This window comes from Tachypleus tridentatus, chromosome 1 (genome assembly GCF_004210375.1).
Source record: "Tachypleus tridentatus isolate NWPU-2018 chromosome 1, ASM421037v1, whole genome shotgun sequence".
Lineage (NCBI taxonomy): Eukaryota > Metazoa > Arthropoda > Merostomata > Xiphosura > Limulidae > Tachypleus > Tachypleus tridentatus.
Window position 1 is genome coordinate 73,880,054 of NC_134825.1, and position 22,744 is coordinate 73,902,797.

The 22,744-nt window shown below is 32.3% G+C and overlaps 1 protein-coding gene across 3 annotated transcripts in view; it reads right to left on the reverse strand.

Annotated features, from left to right (window-relative positions):
• Positions 1-1,856: 1,856 nt before the first annotated feature.
• Positions 1,857-22,744, reverse strand: part of LOC143252450 (calmodulin-alpha-like) — a 37,166-nt gene continuing 16,278 nt past the window's right edge. Inside the window, exons 2-5 of one of the 3 annotated variants that reach the window (XM_076504589.1) lie at positions 15,374-15,407; positions 11,561-11,704; positions 7,900-8,142; positions 1,857-5,783 (exon numbers count right to left, since the gene is read on the reverse strand). In XM_076504589.1, coding sequence (XP_076360704.1) covers positions 5,752-5,783; positions 7,900-8,142; positions 11,561-11,704; positions 15,374-15,407 — 453 coding nt within the window. In that variant the 3' untranslated portion in view covers positions 1,857-5,751. Of the gene's footprint in view, positions 5,784-6,139; positions 6,293-7,899; positions 8,143-11,560; positions 11,705-15,373; positions 15,408-22,744 lie in introns of those variants that run through there. The other 2 variants (XM_076504600.1, XM_076504579.1) reach the window with 2 other exon arrangements.

Below are 22,744 nucleotides of genomic sequence, written 5' to 3' on the forward strand. Positions count from 1 at the left end.
TACTGATTGAAAATTAGAGACAGCTACACGCAGAAAGCTCTTAGTGGGCAGTACACAAAGAACTAATTGTGGAAATTTGTGCTTCATAACAAACAAATTTTTTGAGTGAACAGAATTTCCCAAAATATGTTGTTGTTGTTGTTTCATTTTTCAACATTTATTTTTTACCATCAAATGTTTTCCTGATTAAAAAAAAAGGCACTAAAACAATATTAGAGAGAAAAGTGAAATACTACTAAACTCATAAAATATTAGAAAATGAACGAGATGAATGCAGAATGCATTTTTACTGCAATGTGACATGAACTCTTTGATTCACAGTTTGGTACTTTAGTGTACTACCCAGAAGGTAAATTAATATTGCCCACGAACTCACAAAAAATCAGAAAATAGATAGCGCAAAACGTTTTTTGGAATTCCTTGAATTCAAGAACATACTTTTTTAAAAACAGACACAAGTTTCTCTAACAGTATGTATGACAATCTGTTAGTTTATTTAAAAACTGCCTTTACTACAATAAGAAGCTGTGATATTTAAATTAGACGAACAAGAACTTTACAAAATGCTGTAAATTAGGCTTGAGTTTAATATTTCAATCAACGATGTTTTTAGATCTATATGTTAATTTATATGCAATTATTAATTAAAATGCTACAGAGTCATAACAAGTTTAATCATCAAATATTTCGGCCATTTTGTAAGGCTTACCAGAAATAAGTAGCTTCAAAATATTTATACCCAACTTTACCCAACTGTGCTTATGGTTTATAGTTTCTTGTTCTATAAGGTTCATAACAGCGTAAGATTGAAAAGGTGTACATCTTTCTTATATAGGAATATAGTTTATAACATAATAATGTTGTGAAATATTTAACGGAAAGGTAAAATCAAAAGACTGACAGTTAAATTAAAAACCAAACTTAATAATAATGTTTCGGATATAACTAATGTTGTATTGTATGTCAACGGTAAGTCTAAGAGCTTATAGCAATAGAACTCGGGTTTTGATACCTGAGATAAGCAAATCACAAATTTCCCCTTTGTTGTTTCGTTCTTAACAACAAACAAATCTGTTGTAGCTGTTGTTGCTTTTTTATAAAGATTGATTTCCCAAACATTTATACTTAAAAGTTCTACAATTAACTATATTTACTCAAGATACAGTCCTGAAAAGACACGAGGATTTTTAAGGAAGCCAAATTTTAATTATCACAGCACATATCGCCTTTTGCCAGCGAAATGTCTCTATTGATCCGTGGTTTATGTTATATAATTAATGCCTTACAAACTAGAGTAATAGAAATAAAGTCGTTACTTCATCTTAGTGATGTCGTTACTTCTTCTATTTTCAGCACTAGATGACGCTGTTTTCTTTTGTATATATTCAGTTTAGTGGTAAAATGACGGAAAGCAAACTGTAAAAAAGTGTTTTTTTATTTCTTTTAGATTAGAATAAGAAAACCAAAAGTGCCAAGAAATTAATTGTATTTACAAACTTCATAAAATCATAAAATGTAATGTAAATCATAATGTATTTTGTTTAGTAGACAAAAATAAGAAAACTCATATCCCACGTGCTTTCGAAAGTTAAATATTTCTTCATCAGGGACAAATATATAAATTAAAAAAATGGGGTTCTGAATAAAGGGAAACCTATGTCTAAAGAACTAGTTTTAATGTATAATGTAGACGAACTTCTATATCTTGCTAGGCTGTTTAAGTGTCAAGTCATCACTCAAGTGATGCATTTGATCAAGTTTCCCGAAAGAGAAATAATTAACTTAATTGTTTCAAAAGTCAAATGTCATACCTGTAATAGTCCACAAAGGAAAAAGTAAGTCATATGAGACAAATGTTTAAAATATATAATTTATCAAAGGTTTATTTTAATATGATGAAAACAGAGTACTGTTCGATAAACAATTTCATTATCGAATTAATACAAAGAAGAATCGGTGAATTATTTTATTACAGATTTATTACCTTAGAATAGTTTCAGCAATATTATATTATGGTTTCAAATATTTATATTTTAGTGCTACATTTATTATTGATATTAAGCAAATAAGGAAAACTTCACAAGTGCTACAAACTATGTATTATTTAAAATGAAGGCAGAAAATGAAATATCCATGATAGGATATTTATATATATATCTACAGTAGTTACATAATAAAAACAGTTTTTATATATTGTAGATCAATTAACACAAAACAATCTATACTTTATATAAGACAACAAGTGTTTTCGTAGGTGCTGGAGACTAAATCATATACCTCCAAATGATCTTACACTTGACTAAGTCTAGATAGCAAATGACTGGAGACTGATTAGTTTTCATTGTATATGTAGAGAGAGAGTGGAGGTACGTTACTATAGCTTTTAGTGAGCAAACTATTTGTAAAATGATGCACATAGAGCTAGGAAACGATCCTAAAAATGAAATTAAGATTACAACTCGGGATCAAGAAGGACACGTTCAGCCGAAATGTTGCACTTAAAGTAAGAAATCCCCTAATATACTACATCACAATCCGTGTATTCTTAAGTAAGTACTTTGCAATTTAGATAAACTGTAATGTTTGTACACGATGCTAATGTCTTAGTTCCAAACTTAAGTCAACTTACTAATCGAATACAATCATTTGGAACAGAATAATTCAACTTATTTATAATAATACCGAATAACATCACTTTATTAGCTTGCATTCAAACTCGAATGTTATTAAATACTTCATTAACTATTAGCTTAATTCTAAACACAAAAACACAACATAAAATTAAAATTTCAAAAGCTCGCTAGTTTTCAACTGTATGTTTCGTTTTTCTCATAAAATGCTTTTCATGAGATCCCTACCTAAAATATACTTATCAAAGCTATTTTGAGAGGTAGAACATTCATATAAAGGAGACCTTTCGGTTATCATTTAAACAATCCAATACACAAAGATAGATCACAACATAAATTTAACACATAGATATATATTAATGTATAATCTTCATATGTTCATGTTAGATGGGAATATGGCACGTACATGTACACTGCTCTTGGATAAGCCTATTTAGTTTTGATGAAAGAGAAAAAGTTCAATGGGTGTTAAATAAAATGCTACACATTTTTCATCGCAAAAATAAAATGACCCCTCAAACTTTGAATAAATCAAAATAGAATGACCCCTTAAACTTTCAATAAACCAAAATAAATGACCCCTCAAACTTTCAATAAACAAAAATAAAATGACCATTCAAAAATCTAAATTACTTAAATAATGTACTTAAAGTTATTTTGGTGTAACTGTAAGGTTGCAAGTTATTTAAAGAAATCCTTAACATTGTAATAACTAAGTGATCTATGAGAATAATTAATTTCCATTTTAAAATTGACTATCATTTACTGAAATAGGCTTCGTGATAGATTCAAAATATTAAGATATTCAAACTATATTTTAGCTATCCATTGTAATCTTATCCAAAAATATAATGATTGATTGATTAACATTTAACTACTGTGTTCCAGGACTGCAAAGATCTGATTTTGAATGTTTTTTCATTAGTTATATAATATTGTCAATGTTAGTTTGATTTAATTTTTGATTTTTAAATTAGAAAACAGCAAGTTTAAAATTATCCTCTTAACAAAAGAGAGTGCGTGAAGAAAAAAGAGTGAAACTTAGCTGTTAATTTTTGCGTTTAAAAGCAACATTAATGTCATATATTTAAGTCAAATAACAATTTTCATTGAGAGATAAAATAAAGACATGAATATTTTTTTTTTTTTAAATACCAGTCCAAAAACACTGGAAACACTTTTTGCTTTTTCAAAAATAGTAAAGCTCAGAAATGATTTTAAAAACCTGCAGATAATGTATTTTTAAGCAGAGATCATAAAAGTATATATATTTGTAACCAATTGCACGTTTTTTGTACACAATATGTCAATCTTTGACAAGACAAGGACTACTTTCTTTTTAAAATCCGGAGTGTAATTACCAAACGCTCAATTACACAAGTATATCAATAATAAATTAAAATTAATATATTTTTATTATGAAAAATACTTTATTTTTACAGTACCTTTTATCTTCTATCTCATGATAGAAACCAATTAAACGGTACTGATTATTTTCGTAGTAATTTCCGGGGTGTGAGTGTTTTCTTATAGTAAAGCCACCTCGGGCTCTCTACTGTGCCCACCGACGTGAATCGAACCCCTGATTTAGGCGTTATAACTCCGTAGACATCCCACTGTACTAGCGGGGGGACGAGGTATGATAAAAAAAAACACTTAAACAGTCCTGACTATTTCTTTTATTGATTTCTGCGTAATAATAGGAAACACTTAAACAGTACTGGTTGTTTTCTTACTGATTTCTGTGTCATAATAAAAACCACTGGTAGATTTAAAGTAACTGCTGTCTTATTTTAAAACATTTTATTGCAGTTTAACGATTCAATGTTTTGATTTTTCAACAATAAACATTTTAAATGATCACGATGAGCGTAAGTTTAAGTCTTTTTTTCAAGTATTACGATTTAATTTCATTTGGAAATGACTTTCTAGCTTGTAAGAAAAACACAAAATAATAAACAAAAATTTCGAAAATAGATTAAAGTTCCAAATAAATCTCATACATGGAACGTTGAAAGAGTGGACATTGAATTTATTTTATCTTCTATTGTTAATGTACTTTAAAATAACCTGTGGAAGGTTGTGAATTAATATTTTTCTTTTATAAAATACTCTATTTTGGACTGAAATATCTAATTATTTTCTGTTGGTTGTTAAAACCTCTTCATCACCAAATTTGTTATTCTGAGATGTTCCTTCACTGAAATAATTTTTATATTATATTTTTTGAGAGCCTATACAATTGTATGCAATCATATTCAATAGAAAATCAAAATTCATTTAATATTCAAAGTATTATTATTCCGAGTAGCAACATTTAGTAGAAAAACTATACAGCATAGCGATGAATAATATATTTCAAGTATTTTAAGACTCACAGTATGAGAAACACTAAAATATATCATTTTTTGCAAATTTCCGCCAAAGTTTTGTTTTTATCTAATTATAAACTTTCAACTATTTCACCTAAGCATACTAAAATTAAACAGTTTGTAACGTCTTTACAAGAAATTGAGAGGTAACACTGAGATCAGATGTTTGGAAAATTTACATTTTCATACCTGTAAATGAGCTTGTTCAATGACAGCAAAACATAAATGAATCATATTTCCATCTGTTAAAAATACTCTGCAAAAAACGGTTATTAAGATAATGCAATAAACTTAAACAATATTAGCACAAGTGTGAGTTACATTCAGCTATGTGAACATGATAGAAAATCTTACGAACCTCTTGCTAACACGCTTTAAAAATTCATAAGACGTATGACGTTATCACGAAAAATTGAAGAGCTCAATAAATTAAAAATGTCAGTTTTCACATAAAAATTGGGTCTTGAAGGGCCTGAATATTCGGTAAACGTTGTATGAAGTACAAGGACGCCTTGAAACAAAAATAGAATTGACCCAAAAGGCTTAAGAACATTATTCACGGTAAGTATCTCTCAAAACAGCGAGAAAAAACAGAGGTTTTAGCTTCTGACGCAACAATGTCAACTTTCTTAATACTTCCAGCCAGTTGGGTCATTTTCATTCTTGTTTTACATCTTAGCTCAAAAATATACAAAAACACACTATTGTTTGGAAGAATTCGTTCTTTAATTAATGCCCTTTGTCACTCTTTATTTCGATGACGTCAGTATTGTCACAAATTCTGCAAACAAAATATCAGATATTAAATAAAAATATTAGAATTCAAACCTGAAAAACAAACTACCTCTTGCCCACAGTAAATTAATAATCCACCATTTGTTAATAATACAATATTCTACACAACGAAATATAAAAACACGGTGTTGTTTTATTAATACGATTGGAAGTTAATTTTTGTTATACTAAATTTTAGTTTTAGCATTTAAAACGAATTAACTATATATATAGACAAGGAAGTTTTTAACCTTAGCGTTTAAACAAGTGAATAATGAACATTTTAAGGGTTAAAGCGTTCTACTTGTAATCTGAGGGTCGTGGGTTCGCATCTCCGTCGTACCAAACATGCTCGCCCTTTCAGCCGTGGGAGCGTTATAATGTGACGGTTAATCCCACTATTCGTTGGTAAAAGAGTAGCTCAAGAGTTGGTGGTGGGTAGTGATGACCAGCTGTTTTCCCTCTAGTCTTACACTGTTAGATTAGGGACGGCTAGCGCAGATAGCCCTCGAGTAGCTTTGCGTGAAATTCAAAAAGCAAACAATAAACTTTTTTTTTAAAGTTAATAATCAAATCAACTGAAAAACGTTGGAATCAGAATTAAAAAGTTATTAATAGAGCTATAAATATTTTATTAAATTATGCTTTTCAAAAAGAGTTCACTTTATTAAAAAAAAATACATATATACTGCATTCCTCTCTGTATTGAAAAAATCAGTGAACATTTCAGTTTTACAAAATGAACAATTAAGTTAATCGTGTTAAATTTCTGTTAAGGACTGATGACATTAAATTAGTGATTCCTTTTTTATTTTACTTGGATTAAAAATATTAATTAACGTTCTTGTTAATTTCAATGTAAACTTTCTTTTCAGTGCTAAATATATGCCTAAGTAAGCTCTGTGAATACCTATCTTGAAAATGTTATTTTTGCATGTTTTAAATATCTATTATTTTTATGAAGAGGTAAAAATATATTTCTAATAATAGAATAAAATAATATGAAAACATTTATTAAGTAACAGCTTCTTTTGTGTTAATAAAACCTTTAGTAAGTTGTTAAAGAGAAAAATAGTATCACATAAATTATACTGTAATATAAAAAATGGCAAACTTGAAATATACTTATTTAAAAGAAATATAATTTTAAATTTTAAACAAACTCTTACACCCATGGGTCTGTTACAGAATTTACACTATATCTGATGTAATGAGCTCAAGTATCCTTCCTATCAGGCCAACAATAAATCTTCTAGTTCTGTTAGTAACCTTGGTTCTGGAGTTTAGTGTAAGGTATACAGTTTCATACATTAAATCCATTACTTATATATGTCCTTCAGTGGTTCCAGAAGAGTTGTTCGTTTGTTTGGAATTTTGTGCAAAACTACACTACGATAGCCGTCCCTAATTTAGTAGTTTAAGATTAGAGGGAAGGCAGATAGTCATCACCAGCTAGCTCTTTGGCTAGTCTTTTCCCAAAAATAGTGGAGCTGGCAGCTACATTCTAATGCCCCTATGACTGAAAGAGCAAACATGTTTGGTGGGATGGGATTCAAACCCGCGACTCTCAAATTACGAGTCGAACACCCTAACCACCTAGCCATGCTGACTCCGAAAGAATTTTATGGTATAGTTTTATAATAATACTTGTAATTCAGTATAAAGTGTAGGTTTTGTAGTGCTAAACATTTTAATGGATTACTCCTGCCTTGCCTTTTGAGCAGAACGACAATACGATCTCCATAATGGGACCTTCATCTGATCACTGTGTTTGCCGTGTCACAGGAACTCCTGTTAGAAGTGCGGAGATCTGTGGCAGAGCTCGTGTTGGAGTTCTGATTTTATTTTTATCAACTCTAGGATTTTTAAACATCCTCAGGTAACTGTTCGAATCTTCAGCAATTTAATTTCTGACCGAAGGTCAATTTTACCAGATTGGGTTATGATACAAATTCAATACAAAGAATTACATCAAGAATATATATATTTAATTGTAATCTAACGTATAATAGATACGAGTATTTCGGCACACCTAAACGTATATGTATTTGATTAATACGTTCTTATCTTTATTAACCAGTGTATTAACATATTTATTTATCATATAGCTATTTGTAGCTCACCTTGATAATTCACTAGTCCATCGCCATCCAGGTCGGCCTCTTTGATCATGTCTTCTATGTCATCTTCTGTTAGCTTTTCACCAAGGTTAAACATCACGTGACTGAGCTCCGAGGAACTTATGAAACCGTCCCCGTTTCTGTCAAATACTTTGAAAGCCTCGCTCAGTTCTTCCTCTCTGTCGGATTCCTTCATCTTCTTTGACATCATGAAGAGAAATTCGTTAAATTCGATTGTTCCGTTGCCTTTGGACATAAATGAACGAAATAATAAAGCATGATAATAAAACCTTAAAACAAAAAGTTCTTTGATAATTGAAAATAATGATTATAAGCTTCTAGATAAGTTGTCTAGAATAATCTTAAAAGTTTTGCAATCAGTAACTGATATAAAACGTACAAAAACAAAATTAAACGAAAAATTATATCATTTAATGTTATGAAACTCCCCAAGTTGGACAACTGCTTGACTTATTTATTTCCAAACTACTTCCTGTACTATATCTAAGCCTTATCTAATTATATAACAAATGATCATTACTTTCTAGAATACATTACCCGTTTTACGTAGGCAGTACGTCACCAGCTGAATATACATAAAGGTTCCATGATATATTACTGTGTAGAACCTATAAAAGTCAGCATCTGCCCAAAAAGCCGTCTGGTGTCAAGATGTCATGTAGAAAAGAGTTCATAAGCCCTCCATATATGAACATTTTTGTTTCTTTTTTGAAACATTCCATTAGTTCGTCAATTCATAGGCTCATATTTACTATACGGTTTGTGATAAAGAAATGGAAACCATTGGACATGCCAAAGTGGAATATCAAATGAGGTCACCAATAAGATATCATTCGTCAAAACTTTGAAATATGTTGAAACACGAAATAGACTGAAATCAACAAGCCACGCATCACAAATCTGATTAGAAGACTCTCATGGTGTACTGATAATCAAATTACAGATGAAACACGATGGGTAACAATGGTATGGGGTATTAGTTCCTGTTATTTATAGTGTGCTTCGAATTGACAGGCCTAAATTTCGTATCGAACCGAAATAATGCTTTGAATGTGACAAGAAGAGTGGTGAAGAAGTATTATAATGTATTATTTTTGTTCGTTTGAACTGGTTTATTGAAAACAACTTGATATAAAAGAAGCATGGTGATTTATTCCATTAAACTTATGCTAGCCATCGAGGACAAGTGTTAGCAACAGTTCATATCGTTGTGTTTAACATCAGAGGTAACTCCATTCCTTATTAAACTGGTGGTCCTGTATCAAACAAAGCAAATAACGACACCCCCACTTTCTCAAGGGTGCTTTGAAATGTCATACATAAATAAAGGTAACCTTGTACAAAATATCACTTACGCATCTTTAAAAGTTTATATTAAAGCAATCATGTTTAGACCAATGATACTTGAAATACAGATGGTGTACTCGGAGGTTCAACGATACGTCATTCTTGACAAAATCGTTACTTAATTTAGTAATGGTAAAAAATAACAGATCCTGTTAGGTCATAGAAGGCCAGTGGCATATTACGTTTGATCGTATGAAGCATTTTAAACAGTGGCGTCACACATTCTTATTCTCCCGCAATTCTTGCTTTCCACAGCAATACTTTATGCAAAATGGTATACCAGCAAGTGTTCTGTAAATCTCTCAAACTAAATAACTCTTTTTATTTTATCATTTCTCCAAATCCGTTGGACCAGCCATTGTCTGGAGGTTAGGGCACTTGACTCTCAAGCTGCGAGTTACGGGTTCGAATCACCAAACATACTCGCCCTTTTAGCTGTAGGTGCTTTATAATGTTGCGGCCAATTCAACTATTTGTTGGGAAAAGAGTAGTCCAAGAGTCGACTGACTGTCTTCCCTCTAGCCTATCGTTGCTAAATTAGCCCTCATGTAACTTTGCATGAAATTCAAAACAAATTTTCAAAACAATTGTAACGCAAGAACAGCTTTCTAAAGTTTATTACCGAGATTTCTGTTTTCTTTAAATGTGTTTTAATCCAATCAAATTAGTTGTTTATTTACATTCCCCTTTCACTTAAATACTTAACATTTATATATAAATAAAATCATAAAATAACACTTAGCAACGGTTGCTTTTTTACTCATCGACAGATAATTCAGTCCTATAAAACTGAGCAATTGCTTTATTTGTTGTGAAAACATAACGCATGTATCAGACAACATTGTCTTATGGATAATATAACACTATAAAATTTTTATAGTTATAACGGTTATAGTCGATAACACTCGACGCCTTTTTAAACAATATTTCATTTCGAACCATTTTAGTATATCAAATATCGTTTAAACCCTTGTGACAGAGATCTGAAATGCTTTCTATTCAAATGAGTTGCACTACATTGAATAAATATCCTTCGGTAACGAGTAGTCGGTGATGAAGACGCTAACACATACAAGGGGTGGACAAAAGTGTCCTCCCTGAAAATTGTTAATTTGTTATATATTTTATTAGATAACAGAAGAGTGTGTAAAACTATGTGTTTTTAAATCACACTCGACGAGATCTGTTCAAATATTAAAGCCTAATCTTAACTTTAGTTTTAGTAAATACCTGAGCTTTTCATAATTTTAGTTACGTATTCTCATAAAAATGTCGTGCACCTGTTGTAGTTCGTTAAAGCTTTTTATTCAATCATCTTACAGAATGAATAAACAAATTTATCTGCAATTGTAAAGTCGTTAAAAGATGTCTTAGAGATAAGAGAATTAATGTTATAGAATAGCCGGGTCAATCACCCGTTATCTATCCGATTGAAAGTTTATGGGTTGAGTTAATCCGGTTAAACGGAAGATCGCGAGCCAAATACGGAAGATGAATTTTGTGAAGTATTCAAAGAAGTATAGCAGTCAATCACTCAAGAATATCTGTACAAACTAATTGAAAACATGCCACGTCAATATGAAGTAGTACTGAAATCCAAGGGAAATTCTTACTAAATATTAACTTGTGAAACTGGTTTGTATTATTCTGAGTTTCATTTTTATGTTCGATTATTGCAGAGAAACTTGTTTGATCATTTTGTAAGCTAATTGAAATATGAAAATCTATGAAATGTGTACAATACTTTTTACGAGAGTGTGCAACTAAAATCATGAAGGTTCAGGTATTTAGGAAAGCCAGTGATAGAATTAGTATTTAAGATCATATTCAAACAGATCTCGTTGAGTGCATTTTAAAACATACACTTTTACATATTTTTATTTTAGCTACTAAATGATATAGCAAATTAACATTTTTAGGGGATCACTTTCTGGGAGCACCTCCTGTATATATTAGCAGTTCATTTTCTAGTAGCCCCCTAGTAGCTCTGCAGACTTGGAAGGCTAAAACTCGGGTTTCGATACCCGTGGTGGGCAGAGCATAGATAGTCCATCGTGCAGCTTAATTCCAAACAACAACAACATTATATAGTAATTGTATTTTACATGACATATATTTCACCAATGATAGCAAATAATAAACTCCAAAATAATATGGATATTGTATTTCAAAATTTCTCCTCTAAATCAAGTAACAGTCTTTAAATTATCAAAGTAAAGGTATGTGTTTTCAAGCAGCATAGTAATATGTTACCTATATCTGACAAAATGTTGATTTCGAGGACATCGCCACCTACCGTCTTGGTCCACCATCTCAACCATATTACGCAATTCTTTTTCAGTGGGTTGTTGTCCAAGAGATTTCATTACAATTCCAAGCTCCGTCGCCGTTATTCTTCCATCCGAGTCTTTATCGAATAGCATGAAGGCTTCCTTGAATTCTGTTCGATTAATACATTAAAATAGCATACACTGAATAATTTACGTTCTCGTGTTTACTCGCTTAAATATATCCAATAAATACATAATTATATTGAATATAATAGATGTACTTCCGCAAGATCCTCAAAAGTGTTTTGTTTCAAGAATAAATTTGTTTGTTTGCTTTTTAATTTCGCGCAAAGCTACTCGAGGGTTATCTTCGCTAGCCGTCCCTAAATTAGCAGTGTAAAACAAGAGGGAGGCAGCTAGTCATCACCATCCACAGCCAACTCTTGGACTACTCTTTTACCAACGAATAGTGAATTGACCGCACATTATAACGCCCCCACGGCTGGGAGGGCGAGCATGTTTGGTGCGACCGAGATTCGAACCCGCGACCCTCGGATTACGAGTCGAACGCCTTAACACGCTTGGCTATGCCGGGCCCAAGAATAAATAACACTGAAATTAAGACTAACAAATATTTTATTTCTTGCTTTTGAAGTTCATATGTGTTGTAGCCTACAGAGTGCATAATTCTTCTCGGGATTCATGACACGTGCACGTGTTACTGATGCCACAACTGTACAAATTACAACGTTAAGTGTCCCTTACGTGACGTCATTTTAGTGTCTACTCACTGATCGACAGATAACACACTAGTGTATTGTAATGCGAGTGGTTAAAACAGGAAGTCTTCGGCCCACTTTCAGGGAAGCAATGAATACTTGAAGGTTTTAGATTACATTTTTTTAGATCAGCTTTTATACATAGAGGTATACTTTCGTTGCTAAAAGACAAAACCCACAATGTGCACATTTTGCACTGTATCTCAGTTTAGTATTGTTGTTTTTATTTGACGAATCCTACAATTTGCACATTTTGTACTGTATCTCAGTTTAATATCGTTGTTTTTATCTGTACACAAAGAATAACTTATCCAAAAGTTAGTGAGTAATTCTCGATCATAAGACAAAGTACAAAACAGATTGCTCTGCGTAAACAGCAAGCTTATTTATAAATGCATGTAAAATATCCTCGTTTGAATGTATTGCTTTAAATCACATTAAGCATTGAAATTCGTTGATATGGCCAACTCCAAGAATTCCCTTCTCCTAGGGGATTGTTTCTAAAATTAACAACCAGCTAAACTGCTTACATGCGCATTTAGAATGGATTTATTAAAAAAAAAACTCCAAAGTTTATTAGAGCTATTCAATTAGACTACCATGTATATTCGAAAAGCACGATTTTTAAATCACTCCTTAAATCCAAAGAAAGTTTGGTGTATCTTGAAGACTTAAAATTGGCTTTGTTAGGCTTTTTAAGAAAAATTAATTATTTTGTTTAATGGGTTCATAGATTTATCTTGTCGCCTGTGAAACATGGTTAAAGATAAACACTTTGAATATTTTTGTGGTTACAAAGTAGATATTTCAAGGGAACTTGATTTCGTTGCTTTTAAACAATGAGGAATTTAAAATAGTCTAATATGCAGTAAAGAAATCACAGTTCAAATTCACCGATTTTTTTATAACATTTGTCTCCACTACAATGAGTGACTGAAGCTGAGATGACCACCTTACTCTGCATCAGTTTTCTATAGATAATGGAAAACCTGCACATGGTACATATCTTTTCAACTCCGATCCCATCTTGGAGCGTTTTAGTGTTAATTTAAATGCAGATGCTAAATGTAGCATATATTTTAATTTGCAGTTGTTATTAGTTATAATAAAACTATTTTACCACATCTTGAAGATTTCATTTTATTCATAATTATAGGTAAAACGGCCCCAGCAATAAGAAGTGCATTTTTTCAATAACTACAAAAGATTTGTGTTTTGTCTTTGTTTCAATATAAATGGTATTTACTATGAACAAGAGCTTGCTTTAACCTTATGAGTTTTCATTTTATTTACTGTAATAAGATAACCCGCATTCATAGTTAAGATGCTCGTCTAACTCTAATTTTTCCTAGATGATTATTACCCTAGCAAAACATCTGGAAGAAAAACATTAACAACAAACTATACTACAATCTGTCATATGTTGGAAAGTTCCAGAAAACGTGTATTATATTACATATTAGAAGTTGTCAGGGTAATCTAACCGTGTAGGCCCTGCATGGCCAAGCGTGTTAAGGCGTTCGACTCGTAATCCGAGGGTCGCGGGTGCGAAGCCCGGTCGCATCAAACATGCTCGCCCTTTCAGCCGTGGGGCGTTATAATGTGACGGTAAATCCCACTATTTGTTGGTAAAAGAGTAGCCCAAAAGATGGTGGTGGGTGGTGATGACTAGCTGCCTTCCCTCTAGCTTTACACTACTAAATTAGGGACGGCTATCGCAGATAGCCCTCGAGTAGCTTTGCGCGAAATTCAAAACAAACAAACAAACAAAATCTAACCGTGTATTCCATCACATATCAAAAGTTTCTAGAAGAAACTTTACAAATGTATCACACGTCAGGAAATTCTATGAAAACCGTCGTTTGTATCTCATTACAGGTTAGAAAATTACAGATTTGAAACACATATTCCATGACATTTAGGGATTTTCAGGAGAAACATGCCATATTTCCACTTGCTAACTCTCAGGTTTTACCGTCATATAGCTTTAAAAAATTTGATATATTTCTTAATCAGTTTATTAACTAAAACTGTTAAATATTTTTCACACATGTATTCTGCATTTAATTAACGTCCTTGTAAATAGAGTATAAATAATTTTGAACTTGCTTTAATTGTCGTACTAAGCAAAGTGATATATAAATAGTGGTAATACAAGAGATCTTGTACTTGCTTGTCCAGGTTTCCGTATTCCCTCCCCATAAAATGTAAATCATACCCAAATGAAGGGTTGACGCAGATGTTTTACAAATTAGTGTGTATTGAAAATTATTATTGGCAAAGCAATCTATGATTGTGTAACATTGCACTAGAACCTTGATCCGACTCAATAATGTGATATTAACACAATCCTTCCTCAAAAAGCATTTCCCTTTTGTTCCATCAACCAATGCGTTGGAATTACACCAGAGGTCTTCAGCCATGAAACTACTTAGAGCTTTTTAAAACACGAAGGCTTGTGTATTTGCGTTAATAAACATCTTAATTGATGTGTACACTTGTATTCAATCATTTGTTTGTTTGTTTTTAATCATAAACTATGTTCATTTTATCGTTTTTTATGATGTTTATTCGAGCCTTCTGTGTTTTGGTAAGAAATTCTTACTTGTCAATTACAGCTTTATTTGTTAAAACGACTACGTTCATTCCAGTAAACATTAGGAAATTCCACAAAAACTTAACTTGTGTTCATTTACATATCAGAAAGTTCTTGAAAAACCTTACATGTATTTCCTCACATATTTGGAAATTCAAGAAGAGAAACAACTTTTTTACTCTGTCATATATTAGTGAGTCCCAGAGATATTTATATGTGTACTCTATGTTATGCAGTGAAAGCCTACAAAAAACTGCTAGGAAGTCCCGGGATAAAGTACATGTACACATTTATTATCTACAAATGTCCTGAGTCACTGAAACACGTAAATATTTCCTAATAGTATTCTTTAATTGAGGAGCACACTTACTGAACAGTATATTTCAAACAACATATGTTGAAAGCATTAACAAAATTTAAACATTTTTTAAATGTTTAATTTGCAGTACGTGCACTTTACGTACCGGCAACTTGCTCTTCTGTGAGTCCGTATTCTGTCTGTAAAAAGAAAACAAAGGATAATTAACCATTAATATACCTTTAGACTTGATTATGTTATATGTTTATATACATTTATATATACATGCACGGTTCATCAAAACTTCCTTTCCACATGGAGGTTCTCATTAAGCTGAAGGCCATGCTAACAGTAGAGTAAAATCTATCATTCGATTAAGCAAGTGAACTGCAAAATTAAGTAAGTATACACTGCATATTATCAAATATATACTGGCAGTACATTATCAACTAGTCATTGGTTCATCCACACAGACTTTGTAAATGAATCTACAGTGCACTTTCGGTATTGTTTGTAAAAGTGAGTAATTTTCCCCTTCGGCTGACTGGCGTCAAGATAGCATGAAGTACAGACCAGGAGGGTCTAGAAAAAGACCTTTTATTATATTTAACATTGAGTGCCCGAGACATGCGATAACCTTGTCGTATTCAAATATATTAATAGTAAAATACTGAAGAAATAAGAGACCATTGAAATTGTAATATTACGTATCAAACCAATCGTTCAAATATGAATCACTTCTCAATTCGTACAAAATTAGAAACATGATATGAAACGAACTAGAAGGTCAACACATTAGTAACGCACAGGTAACTCTAGAAGGTCAGCACATTAATAATATGCAGATAACTCTAGAAGGTCAGCACATCAGAAATGCACAGGTAGCTCTAGAAAATCAGCACATTAATAATGTACAGATAACTCTAAAAGGTCAGCACATTAATAATGTACAGGCAACTCTAGAAGGTAAGCACATTAATAATGTACAGGCAACTCTAGAAGGTAAGCACATTAATAATGTACAGGTAACTCTAGTATGTCAGCACATCAGTAATGTACATGAAGTTCTTGCAGGCTACTCCAACACATTAGTAATGTACGGGAAGCTCTGGCAGCCAACCCAACCCCTCAGAAATGTACAGGGAATTCATATTGGTGGATTATACCTGTAGACTTCTTATTATCATTGTAAATTCAAAGGGTCAGCATTTATAGTACCTTGAGCTTCAAAACTGATTGAATAACAAAGAAATACCATATTTTAGCTCTGCATTGTATTATTACTTGTTTCTCTCTTATCAACAATAATTTCACAATAACGTGGAAGAATGTCTTACATTTCACCATAATGTGGATCTGTTTTATTTAGACGTGAAGTAATTACAGGAGCCATAAATGATTTGTTGTACTGTAGTATTTTGTTTTTACTTGGGTGTATGGCTTGCAATTATACTATTCTATGGGAAAGAACCTGATGACAACATGGTACACGTTCATACTTATAGAGTCAACATTTAGAAATGTTTTTAATTGTGTGTGGATTTTAACATTGTATGTTATTTATTTATTATACCTTTTCAAACGTGACAGTCCACTATATATATTACTTCAAGCTATATTTAGCAGTTATTTCTGACAAATAACGTGTAAAACATGCTTTAACCAGCCCATAACTTTAACATTAATCCATGTGAACCACTCTGAGTCAGAAATAATAGAATTTCATTATACTTGAAGTCGCTTGTAAGAGACGTATCTGTTTCTTGCAACAGATAGATGCCAGTAGTTACTGTCAAATGCTGTACAATACACACATGTACAACTGGAGAATTGTAGCCAGTAGTCTTTAAATAATATACTAAAACAATTTATTAGCTGTGTATTATCGTGTGCTTTCAAACAAATATTAAAAAAGAAGCAAATACTGATATAAATCTATTCTAACTTTCAAACCGCTAATGTTTCAAATATCGCGCATGCTTTGATTTTCTTTGTTAATGTCAAAGGAGTTTTAAATGTGAAAAGGCTTGAAGAGGTCACTTCAAATACACTCAGCCCTATAGGCCTTCCTTTCTTATGCGTTATGAATAAATAATAATAATAAAGAAAAGATAAAAGCCTATGCGCAGCGTATTTGCTACACCAGGTGATCTGTGATGACTAGTCACGCCTGTCTTCACCATTAATAAAGTAAAAGCGTATGATTGATCAAGGTTCTTCAGAACCCGTAAAAAAGTAAAATATCAATCTCTAATTTCCACTAGAAATACGAGACGATCACAAGAACTCGGACAAAAGAGGAGAAAACACTAGTTCTACAGTAATACCAATTCTGAAGTGGCTTTATTTCAATGTATTTGAGTTCAGTCTTTAAAACTATATTCGATAATTTATGTATTATTTTATTTAGTTGAATCACTTTTCAAGTATTACTTGAACCATAAGTGTCTTAAGCATTATTTCTCATAAATAAAGTCTTTGTGGCAGACGATGTTGTTTTTTGTTGTTGTTTCTTATGCCTTTCCATATAAAGAGTTCGTTGTGTTATAAGCAAAAAGTATGGTAAAGTAGTGATAAAGAAAAACGACTGTTAATGTAATGTAATGAGAATGAGAATTATTATAAATGATAATGGTATAGGTCACTTTTACATTTATAGGCCTAAACGAACTCGAAAACATCGAGTTATTAGTTGGCTAAATGACAATTATAAATCTTTTAACTATCAATCACGTGTGAAACTACACAATAAGTTAGATATATAAGATCGTATTTGTTCTAATGTTACTTCACTCTTGTTTGTTCTGCACGCGATTAAGTTGTTCATGACAAAATTGGAACTAGTTTCGAAAGCTTTCTCTGAAAGGTTATTATAGTTTCTAACCTTTCACTTGAGCATTTTAGTTTCTAAGCATAAACAAGATGATTATTATCACTTATCACAACTGTTTATCACTGACTTATTGTCTAGTTACCCCTGGAAACGTTGATTTTGTCTTTGAGGGTGGTGTATTTGTTCAAATCCAGAACTGAGTTTTCTCAATCATGTTCCTGAAAGTTTTATTCTTTATTCACAATCGTAGTTTTCTTTAACTTTCACCAAGTTATTTTTCTTAACTTTCGAACGATGTTTGAAATATTTTAATAACCCTATTAAATATAGTTTTACAAACAACATGATTGTTGTTGTTATACTTCATTTGGTTTATCTGTTGTAACAAATATTGCAAATTTCTTTCGTTCCTTCATTGATGCCACATTTGTTCTACATAAAAAATATTTTTTTCTGTCTTTTAAGTTCTACTTTATTCTCTGATCACTTACCAGATCCAATTTAATAATAAATAAATGCATCACAGAAAAAACAAGACCATTTTTAACTGCATATTTATTTATTCAGGACGTTTTGAAATAAGCATACAGTCATGTGAAAAAGTTAGGACACCCTATAAAGCCTGTGTACTTTTGTAACATTTTTGGATATATAGATATTTAATCTCAATTTTAACAATACTGAGAGATGATAGAAATATAACAAAACAATTAAAACTCAAGAAAAGACGTTTCAAGATCTTCTGTAAATGTAATTCTACAAAAATACAGGACTAGCTGAAAACTAAGAAATGAAGAGTCCTGGAATGGCCGAGTCAAAACCCAAATCTTAATGCCATTGAGATGCTGTGGGGTGACTTGAAACGGGCTGTACATACAAGAAACCCCTCAAATATCTCACAGCTGAAAGAATTCTGCATTGAGGAGTGGGGCAAACTTTCTTCAGACCGATGTCAGAGACTGGTAGATGGCTACAAGAAGCGTCTCACTGCAGTTATTTCAGCCAAAGGGGGTAACACTAGCTATTAGGGGTAGGGTGTCCTAACTTGTTCCTCAGTTAGAATATGCATTTTTGTAGAATTACATTTATAGAAGATCTTGAAAAGTCTTTTGTTCAGTTTTAATTGTTTAGTTATATTCCTATAATCTCTCAGTATTGTTGAAATTGAGATTAAATATATATATATCCAAAAATGCTACACAAATACACAGTCTTTCATAGGGTGTCATAACTTTTTCACATGACTGTATTATATTTTCAGCCCCTCTGTGGACTCAGCAGGTAGCCCGATGTGGCTTTGCTATAAGAAAGCTCATACATACACACACATATTTTCAACAAATATGTTAAAAATACAAAAATGTGAACTTAAAGCAAAATGATAATTGAATACAAATGATAAATAATGTACGTCGTGCCTGTGGTGTTTCTCTTTCTTTTCTCTGTCAATGGACTACATCACTTTAGTGAAAACCTTACAGCTGTCTTCTTTCTGTATCATCATAAGCTTTACGTGTCTGAATATTATGAAGTAACGACAAAGACTTTGTACAACGTACTGATGAACCGTCTTTCATTTTGTACAATTATAATAATGCTTGGATTGCGTTGTCAAAAGAGTCATTAACCAAATATATCCTAAGAGCGAATACTTTCCAACCCACTAAGCAACTGAACAAAAAGCGGCCGTTTATTTAGCTTACGATCACATTTCTCCACAAACTGTCAGCATTATTTGACAACACCACCACTTTATTTCCAAGTAGTTCCTTGATCTCTTACAGACAGACAATAACTTGAAAATAGTGGCACAGAAACAGCTAGCTTTCAGTTGTTCTGAAACTTTATCCTATAATAAATCAACGTCTAACTTGTGGCGATAAATTTACAGTAAATTCTGCTAAAGAGCTCTTAACTACATAATTATCATACATCATCCTCTGCACGTGATGTTCCGTATTTATTATAATTGTTCTTTTTTTCTCTTATGTAGATCATCCTGGCCAACGAATAGGATATTGATTTCAAGAACATTTTAACTATTGTAAAGTAAAGTTAACGATCCAGTCTGTTCTCTCTTTTTCATCTTACGAAAATTATATTTCATACCTTTTGAATTACTGTTGGACAGACGATCATAGGTTAGTGGCACCACCTGTGTACGTGAACATCACTTGATCGTGTTGCTTTCGTTGTCTTAATTGAGTATTTTATCTCATCGAGATTTAGTTTCTTTTATAATAGTCTTGCTGAATTTATTTCCTTTTATTAATTAATATATTTTTATTATCTCTATGTTGGTTCTCACTCATGTGAAAGTTGATGTATTTCCATCCATTATCTCTTTTACATTTGGTTTTGTTTTTCTTTCTCTCAACTTCCTATTGACTCGCCTTCAGTCACGAAAGTGTTTGTTTTCTACAATAACGCAATCTAATTCTTTCTTCTTCTAGTTCCAGACAATGGTCTTTTGAGCAAAGCCATGATTAATTTTCACTTCACGTTTTTATTTATTAATCAGTCTTTAATTTCATATATTTACATAGCTGTCGTTGCACTTGTGTGTTACTTAAGTTAGTTCCTGATGCGTATATTTTATACAACCTCACTTTGAGTTCAAGTATGACAAAATATAATTTTTTCCTTCCGAGACTGCTACGCTGCGTTATAATTACTAGACTCACTTAATTTTGTAAAATTAATGAAAAACATGTAATAATAATAAAGCGACCGGTAACACATACAGTCTTAGCTGCAATATCATTTATTTAAATCATTCACGCGTAAGTTAACTTAGACTGTGTACGTATGTCGAACTTTATGATGAATAAGCATTTTAAAGCAAGTGAACGTACTGAAATATTGCAATGAAGCATATGATAATTTTACCACTTCAGTAACAGCATGGCCAGGTGGTTAGGGCGTTCGACTCGTAACGTGAAGGTCGCGGGTTCGAATCCCGTCACAATGAGCATGTTCGCTCTTTCAGCTATGAGGGAATTATAATGTAACGGTCAATCCCACTATTCATTGGTAAAAGAGTAGTCCAAGAGTTGGCGGTGGGTGGTGATGACTAGCTGCCTTCCCTCTAGTCTTGCACTGCTAAATTAGGGACGGCTAGCGCAGATAGGCCTTGTGTAACTTTGCGCGAAATTCAAAAACAAACAAACAAACAAAACAAACCTGATGAGCACAAGTTTAAATCGAAATGCATAACATCATACATCTAAGTGTAGTAAAAATAGGATGAAAAACTATGAGACTCTTTTACTGCTTAAAGTATTTGACAAACCAGCTCTAAATGAAGGGTTAAACTATTAGTAAAATCAACTATTAGTTGATTTTAGTCGCACTTTGATAGCCCCAAGTGATCAGACTGGGTTTGCATTCCCATTCCACGAAACATGCTCGCTCTTTCAGCTGTGAGGCGTTATAATGTGACGGCCAATCCCACTTTTCGTTGGTAAAAGAGTGGCTCAAGAGTTGACGGTAGGCAGCGGTGATTAACTGCGTTCCCTCTAGCCTCACACTCCTAAATTAGGGTCAGATAGCACTTGTGTAGCTTTGAGTAAAACTGAAAGAAAAAACTTTACTCTTGTGCGCGATATCATTTTTGAAAACTGATGAAGTAACTGAATTTCGTAAATTGTTACCACTATTATTAATACATTATGATAAAAAGGACTGTATTTCAACCACACGATAAAAGGGGTGCTCGTTAAAAAAGAAACCAAGATATAAAACCATCACGAAGTTAAATACACAAAAATAGGATTTCTTAAAAATTATAGACAAAAGGTGAAACTGTTTCTTCAACGTAGGACCTTTCAAAAGTACGGATATTATACTAGACTGAATTTCGAACTTGTACGAAAACATTGATTTCACGTCAGTTGAGAGATTTAATCTCATAAAGTAATTTGTTTCAAAGTTGATTTTATGAATATAGCCCATTAATAACACACTTAACGATCACACGTTGCGTTGTTTATGTATGTTTAAAGATGTCACAAAATTTACTTCACTTTACTGACTTACCTGCAGTTGACATTTCAAATGGTTTCTTAAAATGTTGAAATTTACTTGTGTTTTTTAGAAGGAAAGTAGAAGAAATGTAATGTATTCATATGTTTGGTTTACAACGTTTGGCCTGTCATTGATGGACGTTGACTAATTTTTAACGTGCTCGAACTTTTGATTAGTGTTTCGTGGCTCACGTCACCCTATCACAAAAATGCACTTCACACTTGGAAGCCGTGGGTTCGCTATAAATAAGTGTCGTTCAAATACTTCTATTCGAATAGACAAAAGTAGCCCAACAGTTGGCGGTAGGTGCTCTTGAGCAGTTGCTTTCCTTCTCGTCTGCCAGTATTATCGTCTATGCCTAGACAGTCCTTGTTCTGAAATGAGTACTTATCATCGTATGTAAGATACAAGTTTGAGACAAATTTAGATATTCCGTCTTGTTCTATGTTTCGATACCCGTGATGGGCAAAGCACAGATAGCCCATTGCGTAGCTTTGTTCTTAATTTCAAACAAAACTCCTTTTAGTTCAGATAAATACTGATCCGTCACTTCCTTCATGTCCCACAGAGACTATATATTAAGGATCTACACAAACTATAGTTAGTTCTCCCAAAAGTATTACTGTGATGTTTCAGTAAATTTATGAGCTGATTTATCATTGTTACTACGTTATGTAC